Raw genomic sequence first — 19,422 nt, forward strand, 5'->3', positions numbered from 1 at the left:
GCATTTGCAGGTAACTTTGGCTATTTTGGACACAATCTTATTCTAGATTCTAGCCCACCTCCCCGGGGAGGCCCAAGGGTCTAAGTACATCTGTTCTCTTGCACAAAACTAGTCCCGAGGACCCTTGACAATCGACAGGCGGACGACGTAGGCGCCGACTACAACCTAATCGCCACGCACACTCGGGTCCACCCAGACGCCGACGCCCGGGTCAAGGCCCGTTTAAGAAGAGAAGGGGCGGGCCCGACAAGACTCCACCCCCGAGTGAGGTCAGCGCGCACGGCGGCGTGTGACGCTCTGGTTGCCGCAGAGACGCCCCGCCCCCGCGCGGCGCTGCGGAACCGGAGCTCCGGGCGGCGTCGGCAGCGGGAGGGAGGCGGTGAGGCCGGGGCGGCAGGAGCCGGTGCAGTGACCGCAGCGAGAGCGGTGGGGACGGAGCAGGCCACGACGAAGGCGCACAGGCCGCCGGGCCGGGCCGGGCCACGGGAAGAGCGGCCGCCGGGAAGCGGGCGGGAGGCCGAGCGGGCAGCGGGCAGCCGCCGAGCCGCGAAGCGACATGGTGCTGCTAAAGGAGTAGTGAGTGCCCACCGTCCCTGCGGAAGCGAGGAGGAGGGAGGGTCGGGGATGACGACCGAGGAGGCTGACGGCCTGGCGGAGGGGATGCAGCGGCAGGACGGGACCCGAGGGGGTGGGGAGCGCTGCACGAGCTGTTGGCGGCCCAACAGAGGCTGAGGGGACAGTGGGGCCGGATAGGGCCTGAGGAGGGTGGGCAGAGTGGCTGAGAGCCAGACAGCACCCGCGGTGGGGCCCGAGGACCGAATATTCCGGAAGAGGCCAAGGTGGGCAACGAGGGCCGAACAGGGCCTGAGGTGGGGTCAAAGGGACAGTGAGAACGGACAGGGTATGAGGAGGGACTGCGGGGCCCGAGAGCACTGGGTGAGACGTGGGTGGTCCTCCAGGCTGGCCGAGAGTCGCAGGAGCCAGCCGGAACTGCGGGAGCGCCGGCAGCACCGCGAAAGGGAGGAGTTGTCTGAGGGGCTGAAGAGCTGTTAGACAAGGGCATGCAGGGCCGGTGGAGCTGTCAGTGATGCTGGGAGGGGTTTGGGGCCGAACTGCAGAAGAGCAGATGAAACGCTTCAGAAAAGGAGTAGAGAGGAGAGGGAGGAGTGCCGAGGGGAGCCTGGGGTGTGAGGAGTGGCCTTCTTGAGCATGGGAATCCTAATCAATGGGTGCAGGGAAAGGCCGGGCTAGTCAGGGCCAGGCTTGGTGGCGTGTCTCCGGACATAGTAGAGGGCACTGGTGGTGGGACTTGGTGCCCAGATGGTAGGCGTTTAAGGGAGGGAGTGTTTGGAAAAGCCTAGAATGTTTGCTTGGGACTTCCATGAGGGGTCCAGAAAAGACTGGGCAGGGGCGGAGTGATACGAGGGAGTTATGGTGAAGGAGAGACTCGTTTGTTACCAGAGTAGAGGACAGACTGAAAAGCGTGTGTTGGTGAATGAACATATTGTTGTAGTGGGAATGGGGGGGCAGTCTCAGTTTTGCTGCAAAGAGATGGGGAAATTGCTTTGAGGAGGTTTCCATAAACCTCCTCAAATTGAGGGGAGTTATTTAGTAGTGAGTGGGGGGGTGGAAAACTGATGACTTCTGGCAGGAGTGGCAGGAAGATGGGCTTGCTCCTGAAATCCAGAGGAGTGGATGACAGGTGGGAATGTTTACTTTGCTAAATTTTCAAATACAAGATGACCCATCTCTGAAACTTTTGGTACCAAGTCAACATCTCCCAACTCTTTTTTTCCTTCAATGTGGGATGAGTGGATGGGTGCTTAGAATTTACAGTGAATCTGTGCTTCCTTGGAGGAGAAGGCAGGTTGGTCAGGATTGGCACAGAAGGCCCAGAAGTCCAGAAGGAGGAGATAAGTAGAAAGCAACTGGTAGAACTTACTTGAGAGCTAGGCAAGGGCTAGCTATGGTGGGCTGTCTCCACGTTTCAGTGATGGTGCTTTACCCCATCCTCGTTATCTTGCTCCCCGGAAGGGTCTAGGACATTTAGGACATAGTGTGGAGCTTTGTGTAGCAAAGGGAGCAGTGTGTCATCGCAGCTTGGCACCTCATCTGAAAAGTGGTATTTTAGGACCCCTCCCCCCTCTCTTTCTGGACTTCCAGTCTGATGTTGGTCCAGTCAGAATCAAGAGCATTTTGTGGTCGGGAGGAAGGTTCTTGGAATGCCTTCTGGAAGAGAGTCTGATGCACTTGTGTTTTAATCTTGAACGTCCAGCAACAGACTTTCCCCATTCTGCTGATTCTTTTTTCTTTTGATTTCTTCTTTTATTGGAACTTAAATTTACTTAATTGCAAATTAGGTGCCTGTAGTTTTGTGAAGGAGGCCAGATAGGGAAGGAAAGTGACTTTGAGAAAAATTCTGAGCTTTGAAGAAAAGTCCTCTCCTCTTACTCCTTGTCTTCTGCTTAAAGCCTGCCAGGGAATGGTCCAGGGTGCTAGGAAGCAGAATCTGTCTGGGATCTGTTTCCTTTCTTAATAGTACCCGGTGTGTGATGGGCTCATGTGTCCATCCCTGGGTGGGGGATGCAAAAGGGGGCATCTGAGGTCCTTGGCTGTGGCTGTAGCGCTGCAGCTCTGGGAAGGGTGCAAGTGAAGGTCACACCGAAGTGAGCACAGCTCCAGTCTCAGTCCCAACACTGCCTCTGTGGCCCTGGCCTTTGGACTTGCACCTTACTGCTGTTGAAGTGGGTTTGCTCCCAGGGAGCCAGGAGAAAGGACCTGGTGTATGCCTTTCATGTAAGTAGTATCAGAGCATCCTGTCAGGAACTGGCTGATACCAGTCTCTGGAGAGCAGAGGTGGTGCCCACCCAGGATCTAAAGGTTGCCTCTATTGACTTTTCTAACACTTCCTCTAACAGCATTCTTAATTTGATTTCTGCAAATTCTTGGATGTTGGATGTGGTTGTTGCTGCCGCTATTGAAGATAAAAGGCTTATTGTTTTCTAGGAAGTTTCTTCTGAGGGTGCAGAAATTCTGGCCTCCAAGTTGGAAGTATTTTTCTGCACCATCGGCTTTCTCTAATGGAAGGAGAGTGTTAGTGGCAGGTCCAATAACCTGCAGGATTTACGTTATTTGAGTCCTTCTGGAGGAGGGGAGTTAAGCAGGCAGTAAAGACTTGGGGGCCCATTTTTTCCCCTGCTACTTTCCTCCTTGATGCCATGCCTTTAGTGCGATGTTTTTCTCAGACCCCTCCCTGTGCTGCTTGCTACCTAGCTCACTTTTGTGGAACTAAGAAAATAGTGAGCAGACTGTTTACCAGCTAGGATAAGATTGGTGGAAGCTCTGCATAGGAAGGAGAGTGTAGCTGCTCTTGCTCTCCTGAACACGCAAGATGCTGAAGGTGCTCACGGAGTCCAGCCTGGAGTGTGGGAACTGAAACTCTAAACCTGGAAGTTGCCTTGATTTGTATGAATATAAACATGCATTTTTGTCTCAGCTCTCTGACCTCACATCCTTGAACTGGGGGTCCCTGTTGTGCTTTGTTCCACATGCAAGCCACCAGCCCTTGTACCTCCATGGCGGTCTGACTAGTGAGCTGATCAGGGCCTCTCTCTCAGGTTATTGGTGGAACCTCCCACAATCAGTGGTCATTGAAATGGAGAAGGAAAGGAAATCGATCAGTTGCGTCTTCAGACAGCCTCTGGGGCTCAGGACCCAAGTTCCCGTTTTCTTTCATTGTGACTTTGTAGCAGTAGCTGGCAATTGTAATTTCCTACAATTGTAATTTCCTACATGAGAACAGAGGTAGTCCTGTGTGTACTCTTAGGGTGATTAAATTGCCTTCAAGTCTTTCACCTTGAGGGTTCCTGTCAGGAGTTGGACATGCTCCAGGGCCTCATGGTTTGGATCTCAATCCTCATCTTGGTTTCATAGTTGGTATGTGTGGTTTACTAGACTCATTGATAAGTTTTGTTGAGGGTGATGCTAGTGGGGGAGAAGAAGACGACTTCTGTTCCAAGCCTGGGAAATAGCTGGTGGGGGAGCAGGTTTGCACAGAATCATGTGATTCTAGTTGGGTTACCAGAAGAGTACAGAGGGTCCTAGCCTCAAGTCGCTAAAGGGCTCTTCTCTGCTGGTCTTGATAGTGATGTAATGTCAGATGCAACAAAATATTTCCCACTATTCTGAAATGATGCTTTCAGAGCCTTGGGAAGATTTCAGAACCTGAGTTGATACTGTTTTCCTTCTCTCCTAGTCGAGTTATCCTGCCTGTGTCTGTAGATGAGGTAAGTGCTTCCTTCCCTTTTATCCATAGTTGTATATAATTGTTTGTGATCATTAGCTAAATTGGGCTCCGAGAATCCATGACTCTTTCTATAATTTTCATATTTGTTTTGATGTAGATAGTACTCCAGGTGAATTTTCCCAGTGCCACTTTCAGCTGATGAAAGACACCTATTTTGTAGACCCAGGCAGCTGTGTGCCTCAAGCTGTTGGCATGCTCAGTGCTGAATAGAGAATTAACCATCCCCTTTTACCTGCTGGGACTGTGCCTATCTGAGGACATGTTATTGAGAGAATCAAGTGTGTACATTTCTGGGCCCTCCACGACTTGGCTGGGAAGTGTGTGTGTTTCCCTCTGGTTGTGCAACAAGCTAGCAGGGCAGGAAATCTCTAAGGCCCTCCCTAGCCACACTCTGGGTGACTGCTGGGAAGACCAAGACCCAGAACCTCCTTTTACGGAGGACAGGGAATAACAAATGGGCTTGACTTGCCCTCTGTCCTTTTATGGTTCCTGAGCCTGGTATCCCTGTGGATGGGATCTGGCAGGATTCGCCACAAGGCTTATAGGCCCTGCTGACTCAGAGTTAGTCCCTCGGACAGAGAAAACTGTTGCGGAGCTCCCCTTGTCCCACCCTTTCTCTGAACCTCTTCCACTCTCCACAGCCTTGTTCTTTGCTTCCTTCTGAATCCACAGGGCTCCGAGCTACCAGTTCAGCTCGAGGTGGGGTGATGTTTGTCAGCCAGCATAGTGTCCTCAGTCTCTCTTTCCTGTCGTGTCAGCATGAAGTTCCTCTGATAACTTCTACTCTGTTCCAAATATGAAATGGACCATTGAAAAATGAAATCAGGCCAACAGAGCCTGCAGTACACTTCACATATCCAGGCTTTTTGCCCCCAGAAGGGATGGGCTGGCATCAGCCCCAGAGGATTGTCTCCTGTGGTAGGTTGCCATCTGATAAGTGCTATGGAGACCTGGGGGAAGGAGCCAGTGGCGGGCCTCAAACATGATGTGGGAGTTCTGAGAAAAAGACTGAGGAAGTTTAGGAAAGAGAAATGGCTGGGTCGATGCTCTGATCCCTGGATGCACCTGAGATGTACCTAAGGCCCAGAAATCATGTGTTAGGACTGGCATTTGTCATGCTGGCTTGGAGCAGCCTGTTAACCCATAGGGGACTTGTTTTTTTTTTTTTAATTTTGTACAAATTAGATCCATTTCTTTTATTTATTTATTTTAAAGGATTTATTTATTCACATATACAAGAACTGGGGTACAGGCCAGAGGTGCGGGGGTGAGAAAATTCACCAGAGACAGAGTAGGGAGCAGAATAGACAGAGTGAAGTACACTGCTGAGGGGAGCAGTGGGCAGGACAAGAGAGGTCTGCCACACCATGTTGGTCGCCTCCCTGGCTGGGGATCTAACTCGTGTTACTGGTGGCTGCTGATAGCTTCATAGTGCTGTGCTTTTAACCCATTGTGCCCTGGGACCTGCTTTTTTTATGAAAAATGGCAAGTGATGATTTTTCAAAACAAGAAGCCAAATGGGAAGACCCAGCATGCTCCTTGCCCTGAAATTCATGCTCTGTACAGCGTTCTCTGCTGTACACAGTGATCCCCCCCTCCACTCCAGTCAGGAAGGATGTGTTCCAGGAACACGGTGATCCCTCACTGTGGTGGCTAGGGGTGAAATGGGTTGTTTTCAGTTTCTTTATGTACTGAAGACTGTCTCTGGAAAGTGCTATAGACCCAAGGAGGGCCAGCATGGTCTGGGAACATCTCCTGGCCATTCTGCAGGAAGGCTAGAGGGACCCAAACACTGTTTATTATGGTGGGGTCCCAGAATGGGAAGGGGAACTTACCTTGAGGGTATCTGCAATTGGTGCTTTTTAACTAGTGACTTTCTTTATTTTAAGCATTGAGGAAGTGGTGGGACAGGGCCAACAGGGCCTAATGTCTAAGCAAAAACTTGGAAAATGAGCACTGGGTAGGGTTCTTCTGTCTTCTTGGTGGCAGTTAACCCATTCTTAGCTAAAAACCACTGAGGAGAAAGTGATACATGACCTGGTGGGGGTTAAAGTAAGAACTGCTCTTTTGAATTCTTGGTCAGAGTTCTAGAAGGTCAGAAAATCTTGAATGGGGAGATTAGAAGAAGCAAGTGATGGTCAGCCTTTTAAGAACCTTTATCTATACCCCATCCTGACTCACTGTTCCCTTGGGAACTGCCCAGCATCATATGACTATGGGATTCCTAGTTGGAGGCCATGATATCAGATTCTCAGAGTTTTCTGATTTGAGGGAAAGGAAGGAGGAAAAGCAAAAGAGAAGGCCATGTCTTTATAACACTCCTGAAGGCCCAAATCAATGTTTTGGCCTCAGAATTCACTCATCCCGCACTGGATTTCTCGAGATTCTGCAGCAGAGCAAGAAAACCCTAGCTGCTTGACATGGGCGTGTCCGTCATTGATTCCTGGCTCAGGTCAGCCACACCCTTTCCCCCATCCTCTACTGTGAGCAAGCTGTTTTACTTCTCATTTGCAGGGGTGATGGCCCTGTTCCCTGATGGTACCCATCCTGGCAAGACCATGTAGGTAGGGCCAACAGCTGTGCTGCTTTCGGTAATCTGTTTCCCTCAGTGTTTCAGACCTGCCAACTATGTCTTCCTGGACTCCCACTCCCAGGTTGCCAAAACGGTGGGCTCTGTTTTTCATAGCTGAGTGTTTTAGTTCTCTGGGACAACGGGACATGTCTCAAAGCAGGGAATGTTGTCCGAGGCCTGAGGCAGCTGGAGCCCCGGTCTGCTTGGGGCTCTTTGCCTCTTGAAATGTTCTGGCTCCCACCCCACCCCTCCACACTCTATCCCACCTGAGTCTGGCTGCTTGTTGCTTTCCTAGGTGCAGATCCTCTAGGCCAAGCGGAGCCCTCTGACAGGAAGTGTCCCTCACTTGTAGCCCACAGAGACCAGTCTTATTTATCCCTTTGGATTAATAAAACTGCCTTCACTTGTCTCATTGGGATTAAAGGATCAGAATATCAAGAGAGATTAGAGGGAAGATGCCAGCCCAACAGCCTGATCCTCTTAGAGCCTGCCCTCTGATGCCTTAGCGGAGCAAATGAAGGGGATTAGTCTCTGCCTGGGGCCCTTTCCCAAGCAGTCCCACCAGCCAGCAGCCCAGTCCCTCCAGGGCCAGGGCTCTTTCCTTTGCCTGTCCTTTCGGACTGCTGAGTCAGTGGCTAGATGTTCCTGCGACTCTTCTCTGAAACAGATCACTGCTCCTCCTCAGGAACCCGCTCAGCTAAACCCTGACCCACTTGAAAGAGGTTTCCATGTGTGCTACAGTTAGGGAGTGGACTGAGAAAGGCACAGGGACAGCTTGGGGTTCCGTGGGGGCCTTGAGACAGCATTGATGTTGCTCTGACTAACAAGGTCAAGGTGCCAGGCTTTCACCCAGGTGTTCTCTTTATGGGCTTAACTGAATCCTAATAATGTGCAAGGGCCATTTCTTGGCATTTTGTATTGGGATTTTGCTTTGAATGTTAGGGCTCTTTCTGATTTGTGGTAAACATTGACATGTTCTGGTCTGCTACTTCACCTTCTAGACTTCACCCAGTAGTGCTTAGGAACCTGCCCAGGTTTAGACTCCCAGGTTTGAGGTGCAGCAGCCATAGAAGATGCCTCTCTCTCTCCTCTTGCAGGCAGTGGTTTAAGTAGCAGCTACCCAGAAATGTAGCCTCTGTGTTTTAATCTCAGAGAGAAAAACCCATATCTTACATTCCTGGTAAGTACCAGGAGTTTGAGGAGGGGGCATAGAGGTTGAGGAAAACCTATATTTACACCCCCCTACCCCCAATATGTAACTTGGTAATCAAGTACCTTTCTCTCATACTCCACAAGTTATGCCTGGTTGGCATTAGCAGTGATAGATAGAGAAGATAACATCCTCTGGTATAGACGTAACTTCCTGCACTATTGCTTCTTACTCTTTTTTCATACTTTTTTTTCCCCTTTGGACAGCTTCCCTCAGAGAGAAGAAGGCAAAAGAGCCAGGCCCAGGTCATTGGCCCTTATACTGAGTTGTCCTGAGGGGGTCAGAGGAGGCCAGTGATCTTGACTGGTGACTTGATAGGGTGGCATGTGACCCAAATAAAGGAAAACCAAACTTTTGCCATCTAGTCATTGCCAAAACAGAGGGTGCTTCCAGCCAGCACAGACTGTGGGGTAGGAAGCTGTGCTCTTTCACAGGAAACAGGGCAGTTGCTTCAGCCCCACCAGAATTTTAGAAAACATTGAGAGGTTTGTTTGCCCACAAGACTGTTCTCCAAGCTTCTGGCAAGGTGAGGAAGGGCGCAACACTAAAGAAGAAGCTTTATATAGCAGAGTTGTGGATTTTATAGTGCCCTGGGAATGTCATGTCCTATAATCTGCTTAAATAAATGGTATAAAGAGACAGCTGGCAGCCAACTCAGACCTTATTTTGGAATTTTATTTTCTTTAAGATTTATTTATTTATGCATATTAAAAGCAGGCCAGAAGTGCAGGGGTATTCACCAGAGACAGAGTGGGGAGCAGAACAGGCAAGTCTGTTGAAGTACACTGCTGAGGGGAGCAGCGGGGAGAGGCCTGTTTCGCCATATGTGGGTCAGCTCCCTGGCAGGGGATCGAGCTTGTGCTGTAGTGTCTGTAGATAGCTTCATAGTGCTGTGATTTAACCCCTTGCACCACCAGGGAGGCCCCCTGTTTTGGGGTTTTAATACCAGGGGCAGATCCAGAGTAAACTACTGTGGAGTCTAGAATCCATTTTCTGGATGGTGACATGAGGTTCAGTATGTGCACCTGCCTCCTTGAGTCTTGATGGATGATGTGCAAGTGAGAAGGATGAAATTAAATGCATTGGAGACTTAAGAGAGCCCATGGAGCAGCATACTCAGTTTCTTTGAGTGAATTTGGCTGAGGCCCGTGTGAGACTTGAGAATGAATTCCCGGATGAGGGCATCCCAGAGGGTTATAATTGGACAATTATTGGCAGCTATGTGTAACTGTTGAGAAGAGTCTGCATTGACAATAACTCCCATCTCTCTCTTCCTTTAGTATCAGGTAGGGCAGTTGTATTCTGTGGCTGAGGCCAGCAAAAATGAAACAGGTGGTGGTGAAGGCGTGGAGGTCCTGGTGAATGAACCTTATGAGAAGGACGGTGAGAAAGGCCAGTACACTCACAAGATCTACCACTTACAGAGGTATGTGACTGCACAGGAGAGCCGGGAGGCGGCCTGGTTTTGAAGTGGAGATAATGGATAATTGGGGGTGTTTCCAGGTTGTTAGCTGGTTGTTCAGGTTGCTTCACCTGTGAGAGTGGGTGTGGTACTTCTTTACTTATTTAAAGGTCTATTATATATATTTATGTAAATGGAAGTAATACTGGCCACACCAGGCTCCTAGTCCCCAGAGGTGATAGGGTTTAGTTTCTTGTGGGCCCTTTTATTGTCTGTGAATATGAAGTACAGAGGATGTGGATAAGTGGGTGTTTATCTCCTTTGTTATTATCTGACATAGATGGGGTCATTTTTCCATACTGTTCTTGTCTTTGTTCTTTTGTGACTTATCGTATCATAGCTGTCTTTCATTGTCAGCGTATTTGGCCTCATTCTTTTCAAGTACAACATTGTAATATGTTGTATAGATGTGCTGTAAGTTGTTTTACCAGTCCTCTCTTGATGTATGTCTACTGTCATTTCCAGATGTTTCCATACTGTACTCCAGTAAAATGTCTTCTGTGCAAGTATTGTGAAGTACCCCTGTATAAATCTATAATACTTGTTCATTTTTATAAATGTGGAATTTCTGGGTCAGGTATTGTTTTAAATTCTAATGTTGCAAAGTCAGCCACCTAGGAAATTTTGGTATACCTCTTTGAATCAAATGCAAAAATATTTAAAAATGGAGTTTGAACTGATTTGTGTACCAAAATCCACAGCAAATCACACAAATTTGTTGAATTTTTAAATCAAAACAATAATATTTTGTAAGCTGTGAGTGGACCCAAAGGCACAAAATTAAGCTGTGGGAAACATATGGAAGCTTGGATGGAAGTTGAACCAAGCTAGTTTAGAAACCAAGATAGTTATAGAAACTACACAGAACTAGAAAAAATAATTACATTTTTCAAATTGTGGTAAAATAAACATTATGTTACATAAAGTACACCATTTTTACCATTCTGTATTAAATACATTGATATTGCTATAAAACTTGAACTTGGATTTTTTAAAAAAAGATTTATTTATACATGCATGCATGCATAGAAGAACTGGGGTATAGGCCGGAGTGCAAGGGGTGAGAGGATTCACCATAGTCAGGAGGGAGCAGAGAAGGCAGATTGATGAAGTACACTGCTGAGGGGAGCAGCAGGTGGGACAGCAGAGGTCTGCTGTGCCATGTGGGTTAACTCCTTGGCCGAAGATTGAACTCAGGCCATGATGGTGATAGTGTTGATACTTAACCTCTAGGCCACCAGGGAGGCCCTTGAACCTGAATCTTAATTTCTAGTCACTGAAAATGAAGTGACTAGAAACTTGGTAAAATACTGGTTCAGTGCCACCTGCCATTGTTGAGATGTTAAAGTGCTTGCACAGATGAGTACAGGATTCTGTGAGAGCTGGGGCCAGGAGGAAAGCAGCTCTGGGTTTTGGGGGAGGGAAGTTTCACCACTGTCCTGTCTCCTTGCCAGAGTGCTCTTTTTTTTCCATCCTGCCCCTTTGGCCTCCTCCATCTCTACTATGAGTTGATAGCCAACCACCAACCCTTACTGAGCCATTCACAGTTGATCTAGGGCTCAAGATGTACCTTCCTCATGGTATGTTTGTATTTTTAGAGAGACTTTGAAAAGAGAGAGCGAGGTTGGTAGAAGGAGCTGATTGTTTTCTCAAGACTCAGCTGGTCAACCAAAGTGGCAGGGAGCTCTGTGCAGATGGAGGGTGAAACCGTCTTACCTTCCTCATAAGAGAGGATGTAATCTTTGAGCTAATGCCACCCCTACTCTCCTTTAATATTAAAAGACCCAACTCCAAAAAAACCCTAAAACCAAAATACCACAGAGCTGAATGCCACCACCATCTCTCCTTACCTGACCAGCAGCCATCTAACTGGTTTCTGTTGGAAACACAGGCCCCCACCACCCTGCCCCTCATTTCACATAGCACATCAGATTTTCTTTTGACTCCACTTCCTCAGTATCTCCTTTTCAATTTAGTTCTGTCATCTTTTGGCTGGATCACGGCAGCAGCTCCTAACTGGTCTTCTTGTATTTCAGTTCTCTCCACAGCTTCAGAGCTTTTGTCCTGAAGGCAGAAAAATTGTTCTCTGTTTTAAAGTTCTAGGCAACTTCCTTAGGGCCTCAGGATACTGGCTTTACCCTTTACCACCCAGTCAGTTCGCTGTATTTTCAACCTATTCATAACTAGCTACTCTGCACTGTTCTCTCTCCCCTGCCCCTCATCTTTCCCGCCCCTTGCCCATCTATTGTCTGGTTTAGTCCTCGCTCTCCCTGAGGAGCCGTCCCTGGGCACAGCGCCTTCTGCACTGTGTTTTCACAGTGCTCTGCCCTCTCTCAGAGTCCTGTGCTCACTCATGTGACATGTGCTGACAGTGTCATCTTCCTAGCTAGTTAAATTCCTCTTATTAGACTGTAAACTTCTGAGGGCAAGAGCCACAACTGTGGTTTCTGACTGTCTTACTGTGCCTGGCACATGGAAGTATTTAAAAGTGAGTGTGGCAATGACTGAATTACAGATAATTACTCTGAGGACTCTTGGTCTTTTTTCTTAGACCTCAGGCACTAAAGCTGATGAAATTACTGGAGCCTCCTAGTTTGCATAGATTATCAGCTTAAAAACTAAGGAAAAGGGTTATATGTACCTTTTTTTTTTAAGATTTATTTTATTTTTTTATGCATTACAAGAACTGGGGTGTAGGCCAGAGGTGGAAGCAGTGAGAGAATTCACCAGAGATTCAGTGGGATCTATTGAAGTACACTGCTGAGGGGACCAGCAGGTGAGATAGGAGAGGTCTGCTGTGCTATGTGGGTCAGCTCCCTTGCCAGGATCGAACTCTTGCTGCAGTGGCCAGCAATAGCTTGATAGATAGCACTGAGACTTTAACCCCTGAGCCACCAGGGAAGCCCTATATGTACTTAAAAAAAAAAAAAGGGCACATACTGAGATAACTAAAAAAGTTATTATCTTGTTCCATAATCTGAGATAATAACTAAAAAAGTTATTATTTTGTTCTGAGAGGTGGATACCCTGAGGACCTCCTGGCCTCTCAGAATTGATTATCTTGGAGCCCATATTCCAAATTAGTCAGCTCACACTGGTCTGCAAACTCAGGCTGGTACCCCCTTGGAAGTATCTCATCTCTGTAGTATGTAATATCATTCCTGGGCCTAGTGAGCGCTGGAGAAATGTGTAATAACAGTGTAATAACTGACCTGCTGGCCTGTACCTAGTGGGAGGTGTGGTAGTTTGTGGGGGTGGATTGTCAGCCAGCCAAGCTGGGTGTCAGGCTCTGATGGCTGTCTTCTCACACCCAGGAGTGAAGTGCTTATCTCATGAAATTTGCTTGTCACCTCCTCACTGAAGAAGATGTAAAAGTGCATTGTCCTCTAACTCTTCTCTTTCTCTTCATTAGCAAAGTCCCCACATTTGTTCGAATGCTGGCCCCAGAGGGAGCCTTGAATATCCATGAAAAAGCATGGAATGCCTATCCTTATTGCAGAACTGGTGAGTACAGACCCACTAGAAGCTGGAGGTGGGCCCCCAGATTGATGAAGGATATGGTCAAATAGGTCCAGGGATAGGGGTTTTGTGCCCACCTTCAATTTCCAGATTAGCCAATGGAAGGATGAGCCGTGGGACTTCCTGCCGGTGGTCAGTCTTGTGGAGTACCATCGGACAGCAGCTGGGTAGCCCCCAAGTAGTCATGGCCCAGGACAGCATAGAACTAACTGCTCTCACTTGGGGGTTGTATGATAATTTCTATTGTTTTTACTAATTACAAAAGCAATGTTTTCTGTGTAAATGTGATAGAAGGAAATAACCATCCATGATTCTTCCATCCCTTGCTGGTCACTGCTAATATTTTGGATCATATGTTCAGAAGTGGAGGACTTTTTCCTTATTACTATGTGACTGACCATGTTTTAAAAATGTGTAATGGTTGCTTAGTACCCTACTGTATAAATGTACTATGATTTTTTTTTAAAAGATTTATTTATTTATTCGTACAGAACTGGGGTACAGGCCAGATATGCGGAGGGTGAGAGGATTCACCAGAGACAGAGCAGGGAGCAGAACAGGCAGATCGACGAAGTATACTGCTGAGGGGAGCAGCGGGCTGGTCAGGAGAGGTCTGCCGCGCCACGTGGATCTCCTCCGGGGCAGGCGGGGATCGAACTCATGTGGAAGTGGCTTAAGTTTCTTTGTGCTGTGCTTTAACCTGCTGTGCCACCGCACTATGATATTTTTTTAAAGATTTATTTATTTATGCATATAGAACTGGGTACAGGCCACAGGTGCAGGGGCAGTAAGAGGATTCACCAGAGACAGAGTGGGGAGCAGAACAGGCCAACTGACGAAGTACACTGCTGAGGGGAGCAGCGGGCGGGTTAGGAGAGGTCTGCCACACCTTGTGGATCACCTCCGGGGTGGGGATCAAACTCATGCAGAAGTGGCTTTAGCTTTTTAGTGCTGTGCTTTAACCTGCTGCGCCAACACGGAGGGTCATGCACTGTGATCTTTTAAAATCACTTCCTTATTAGATACTGAAATTTCTATTTTTTTTCTTTTTCTTTTTCTTTTTTTTGCATAGAACTGAGGTACAGGCTAGCAGTATGGGGGGTGAGAGGATTCACCAGAGACAGAGTGTGGAGCAGAGCAAGAAGATCCACTGACATACACTGCTGAAGGGAGCAGCAGGAAAGACAGGAGAGGTCTGCCGCACCACATGTGGGTCAGCTCCCTGGGAGGGAATTGAACTCAGGCCCTAGCGGTAACAGCACTGAGACTTAACCCCTAGGCCACAAAGGAGGACTTTTTTTTTAATTTCTGTAGTTTTAATATGGTATACTTATTTATGTTTGGCTTGAAAACTATAGTTCCAACCTAGGGACTCTTGAGAGATGCAGTTGTAGGAAAGGGCCCAGGGGGTGACTTTTCTGCCCTGGAGACGAGCCAGATCAGACACCAAAAGAGGTAGCAAAGGCAACACTGGTATTGTTGGAGGAAAGTGAAAATACACCCAAGTTTTTATGATAAAGGATTTAGAAACAGCTGTCCCCCAAATGTTAGATAGCTCATGGAAGTATGAGAATATGCCAGATTTGGAGTGTGGGAGGATAAGGTGTCAGAACTAATAAGAGCTTGGAATTAATTGATGACTTATGCTAAAGCTGAAGGTGGGAGTCAGGTGGAATTTTCTTAATCTTGGCCAAACTTTTATTCAGAGTTTCTAGAAGGCTTCTCTGGTGGCACAGGGGTTAAATTCTCAGAGCTATCAAGCTATCACCTGCCACTGTTTGATCCCGGGCCAGGGAGGTGACCCACATGGCGCAGCAGACCTCTCCTGTCTCACCAGCTGCTCCCTTCAGCAGTGTATTTCAGTAGATCCACTTGTTCTGCTCCCTACTCCCCTACTCTGTCTCTGGTGAATCCTCTCTTTTTTAAAGAAAGAATTGGCTCTCCACAGAGGATTTTCTGTTCTAGACATTCTGGGGTACGTTTTGAATAGTTCAGACTCTAACTACTTTTTCAGCATTCCTAGGTCTTGAGGGCCATAGGAATAGCACTCTTGGAGGGCCCATCCTGGTGCTGGAATACCTTAGAGGCTCCCTAGAGGCCTCCTGGCTCTTGTCCGTGAGCTGAGGGGCCATTTCCCCAGCCATTCTGCATCTGTTCACACAGACTCTCCGGTGATGGGCTTCTTGTGCCAGCCTCTGCTAACGTGGATGTTGTAGTCACTGTATTTATGGGGTCCTGGCATTCCCTGTATTTTATCTGATGAAGATACTCTACCCATGTGGTCCTTTTCCTGTGGACTTTGGGAATGACTAATGTCTAGAGCAGAGAGTTATTGCTGTCCCATCCTCAGTAGCCCTACTTGAGTTCAAAAGCCTGGTATCAGGATATGAGTAATCATTGGTGGAACCTGGGGTGTGTCACTTAAAACTTTTATGACAGTGGCTGAAAATACAATCACTAGTCCCTAAGCAACAGGCAGGAAGCTGTTGACTTCTTGGAAAGGAGGCACACTCACATTTTCTTAAGAGAACATGTACACTATGGCAGGGCGAATCTGGTCTAGGGCCAAAGGAGAGTTCTCTTGATGCCTGAGATAGTTGCACTAAACGAGCGTCATGAGAACCTCAGCCAACTTGGCATAAAGGAGGCAGACAGATAGTGTGGACTTTGCTGTGCCTGGGCAGGCTTCTGGCTATTCAGTTAGTGCCCACTGAGAGATGTCTCTGGCCCCTGTATATTCTGAGGAGAGTATGCTGCCACTGATAGGGGCATTTAGCCAGACACCAAATATTAGTTCACATATTGTCCTGATGTCCCGATCCTTGGCCAAAAGAAAAATGTTTTTTCTAAATACTCTATGAAGAAGAGAGTTGGGAAGTAGGGTAAGAGCAGATTGGTTTCTTCAGTGGGTGCCGACCTCACAGTCAGAACTCACTCTTGTACAGAATGGAGATACAGAGCCTCAGATCTGTTTAGCTAGGCATCTGCTCTTTTAAAATAAGATCTAAACAAGGAAGGCTACTTTCTAGTTCTCTCTGAGATTAACAGGAGAAAGATTATTAGTTCTAACTTTTTAGCTTGGCATGATAGGTCAAAGTTTGAACTGAGATGAATGTAGGCGTGTGGGGTAAAATTCCATGTCCTTTGGAAGGCTCTAACCTTATTCTGAGTAGAATAAGAAATGGATTTGGACGCTTACTTTTTTTTCCTTTTTCTGTCTGTCTTCTTCCATGATGTTGATGGGTTGGGACATGAAGGGGTAAATCTGTGAAATGAAAGGAGGAAAGGGAAAATAAATATTTCTCCATTTAGTTATACCTCTCGGCTGAATGCTGTCTTGCTAAGCCACAGCTTTCGGGTGTGTTATTGGTTTTATTTGGAGACCCTATTTTATAACCTCAAAGGGTTTCCTGAGATCATTCCAATGACCCATGGTTATAGTTTGAAGAAAAGGGAATGTTGTAAATACAGAGTTGTTGAGAGGAGCAGGAAGGACTAGGAAAGATTGTTTGGTCATCAAAGTTGACATTAAAGGCCAGAGAAGGTCATCAGTTTGTTCAAAATCACTGGATCCATTTCTCAGGGTCCCCCAAAGACTAGTGTGTAAAAATGCCAGATGCCAGTGTACCAAGTCATCGTGAAATACAGCATTACCAATGAAACCAGCTATTCCTGTGTGCTGATCAGGGCTGTCTTTCCTTGTGAACTCTTTTACGTGGAAAACCAAATTATAATCAGAAAGCCAACATGTAGTGAGAGCCATCCATTTCCTTAAGAGATCAGATTAGCACGTTCTGCTCTTCAGGGCCAGACTAGCAGGAGAAGGTCACTTGGACAGCATGGATTCAGAATCAGATTGTTCATTGAAAATCCTTCTGCACACTCCTCAACCAGACTCCACTCTCTGCTGGGGCCGCCTGATGTGCCACATGGGCTGGTGGGGCAGTGGCTCTCAGGATAGTGCTGAAGGGCTTCCGCCCAGCTGGCCTCCATCAATGGAGGCCCTTGAATGAGTTTTATAGCCATCATTTCCTGTCTTGTTAACATGATTTTCATCAGCCTGATAACAGGGCAGTTGTTTTCATTGTGGACCATTTAGTTATCTTAAATCTGGTTCTTTCTTTCAAGTGTGTCATTGGATTCTGAGAAATTACTGATAACCTCTTCATTGTTTCTGTACCTGGTGGATTTCTATTTTTCCTCATTGCTGCTCCACAGGAAACCTTAGCTTCAGTTGTAGAGTTACAGAGTTTGACTACCAGCCCCATGTACTGCTAAACATGGCAATGTGGCATCCATCAGAGATGAAGATGACTCCTAAATTCAGAGGGTGCAGCATGAACTGTGCTGTTGTCAGGAGGAGAGCTAGTCTGGTCTGTTCTGCAGTGACATTAGAGCCACAGACATTTTCTCTGATAAATAATTGAGCTGTGTTTTCCGAGGAGGTCTCATTACAATGAGCAGGAGCGTAGAGGTGAGAGGTTTGGTTACAGTGAGATGAAAGATACAGAAGGTAGATAGACAGGAGTTGGCCTGAAGTGTTCCTGCTTTGTATCCCAAAAGTGGGGGGCTTCCAGATGATGGTCTGATGCAGAGTGCTGGGTCTCAGTGCCTCGCTCCTCACAGCCAGTCCCTGTCCTTGCTGAGCTGGAAAGAATCCCAGGGGGCTGATAGTTATATCACTTTAATTAAATGCCTGATTTTTGTCTTTTGGGACTTTTATATGAGTGAAACTTGAGGGTTGAAGAACCAAATGGGGCTGAGAGGGTGACTGTGGAATAGCCTAAAAGAGTGGAGGGCTCTGCTACCATGGTCCCAGTGGGGAGAGGCAGGTATTAATTCCTCTTCATTAATCTTTTTCTCTCTTCTTTCTTCTTTCCATGCCCATGTCTTGGAGCAGTTATTACAGTAAGTATTTTCAGAGTGGGAGTGGGGGGGGTTGCAATTGTGGATGACTTAGAAGAAGAAATTAAAATGCAGCTGTACTTGACATTCCTGGGTGTTCCTCTTTCCTCTTGGGTGACTTTCGGAACTATTGAGGTTTCATCCTCCCAGTCCTAGTGAGGAACTTGTTAATTCACCACGTCTCCTCTTAGTGAAGCTGCATTGGCCTGTAACTTTATCAGGTACAGCAGTCATGACTGGGGCATCCTGGCTCTTGGTCTTACATATACAGAATGACCCGAGGCTCTCCCCTACTCTCCCCAGGTCACACCTTCTGGGGTTGTACAGAACCCTCAGTTCAGCTGCCCTGGGTGTGCCTTTCCACTCACCTTTGGCAAAGCTGTGAGTCAGTAAGGTTTCTTTTCCTTTGGCATTGCCCCTTCCTTTTACCCTTCAGCATCCTTGGCCAAGTGCCTTGTCCCTGCTGATAACTGTAGGCAATTTCTGGGAACCCAGTTTCTGGTGAGGAGTTCATCCTTTGAGTAGTTACAGTTTTTAAAAGTAAGGGAGGAAAACAATAATTAACATGAAGAGTTAAATTGCTGAGAAGAGACCAGGTCTCATAAAAGCTGGTTGGAGGCATGAGGCAGTGATGAACGTTGCTGGCCGGTTAGGCAGTCTTCCTGCACTGCCCCACATGACTAATAAGCCACCAGATGAGTGGCTAGCCTAAGGTCCTATAGCAGAGTGGTTATGTACATGGATTCTGAAGTCAGACAAACTTTTTTGAGGCTTATCTCAGTGAACTTGGACAAGTCACCTCGCCCCTTTGAACATTATTTTCCTCTTTTATAAAGCATGTTGGGTGAGGACTAAATGAAATGATGTGTGCCTAGCATATCTTGGGCTCCCAATAAAGGTAGCGGTTACTATGAGGTAGAGGCTGGAATCTTTCAACTGTCCATGATCTAGTAATGATCTAGTAATGGCATAGTTACACCCAACTTTTAGCCTGGCAACTGTAAGGTATTTTGTTTTCTCCTTTCAGAATGAGTACATGAAAGAAGACTTTCTGATTAAAATTGAAACCTGGCACAAACCAGATCTTGGCACCCAGGAGAATGTAAGTACCTAAGAAACCCCTAGAGTAGGATGTTGAGGACCTGATTCTCCATTCCGAACTTCTCCATTCCTAGTAGAGGTGCTTCCCCAGGGCCCCCTTTTTCCTGGGGAAGAAGGCAACAACCTATGCTGGACCTGTCCTACAAATATGGAATTACCGTCTTAATTTACAAAATATGATCTCTAAAACTTCTCCTAGGATGTTCTTGTCATGCTGGGATTGGTCTAAAGTACAACTCTTGGCATAAAGACCTATATTTGTAAAACATCAAAATTGCAGCCTCTGTGGAGCACAATTTGCCAAATTGAGCACAAATTGCCAAATGCAACTATGCTAAACCCCAGCA

General features: G+C 47.1%; 1 protein-coding gene across 1 annotated transcript in view; it reads left to right on the forward strand.

The window, feature by feature from the left end:
* The first annotated feature begins 312 nt into the window (after positions 1-312).
* The window catches only part of PITPNA (phosphatidylinositol transfer protein, alpha), a 38,929-nt gene continuing 19,819 nt past the window's right edge, over positions 313-19,422 (forward strand). The window contains exons 1-6 of the mRNA XM_004684798.2: positions 313-576; positions 4,256-4,286; positions 9,369-9,514; positions 12,963-13,054; positions 17,970-17,977; positions 19,002-19,076. Of these exons, the coding sequence (XP_004684855.1) occupies positions 557-576; positions 4,256-4,286; positions 9,369-9,514; positions 12,963-13,054; positions 17,970-17,977; positions 19,002-19,076 (372 nt within the window). The 5' untranslated portion in view covers positions 313-556. The remainder of the gene's footprint in view (positions 577-4,255; positions 4,287-9,368; positions 9,515-12,962; positions 13,055-17,969; positions 17,978-19,001; positions 19,077-19,422) is intronic.

The sequence above is a fragment of the Condylura cristata genome, unplaced genomic scaffold, assembly GCF_000260355.1.
Source record: "Condylura cristata isolate star-nosed mole 26May11 unplaced genomic scaffold, ConCri1.0 scaffold00017, whole genome shotgun sequence".
In the NCBI taxonomy this organism is placed as follows: Eukaryota; Metazoa; Chordata; class Mammalia; order Eulipotyphla; family Talpidae; genus Condylura; species Condylura cristata.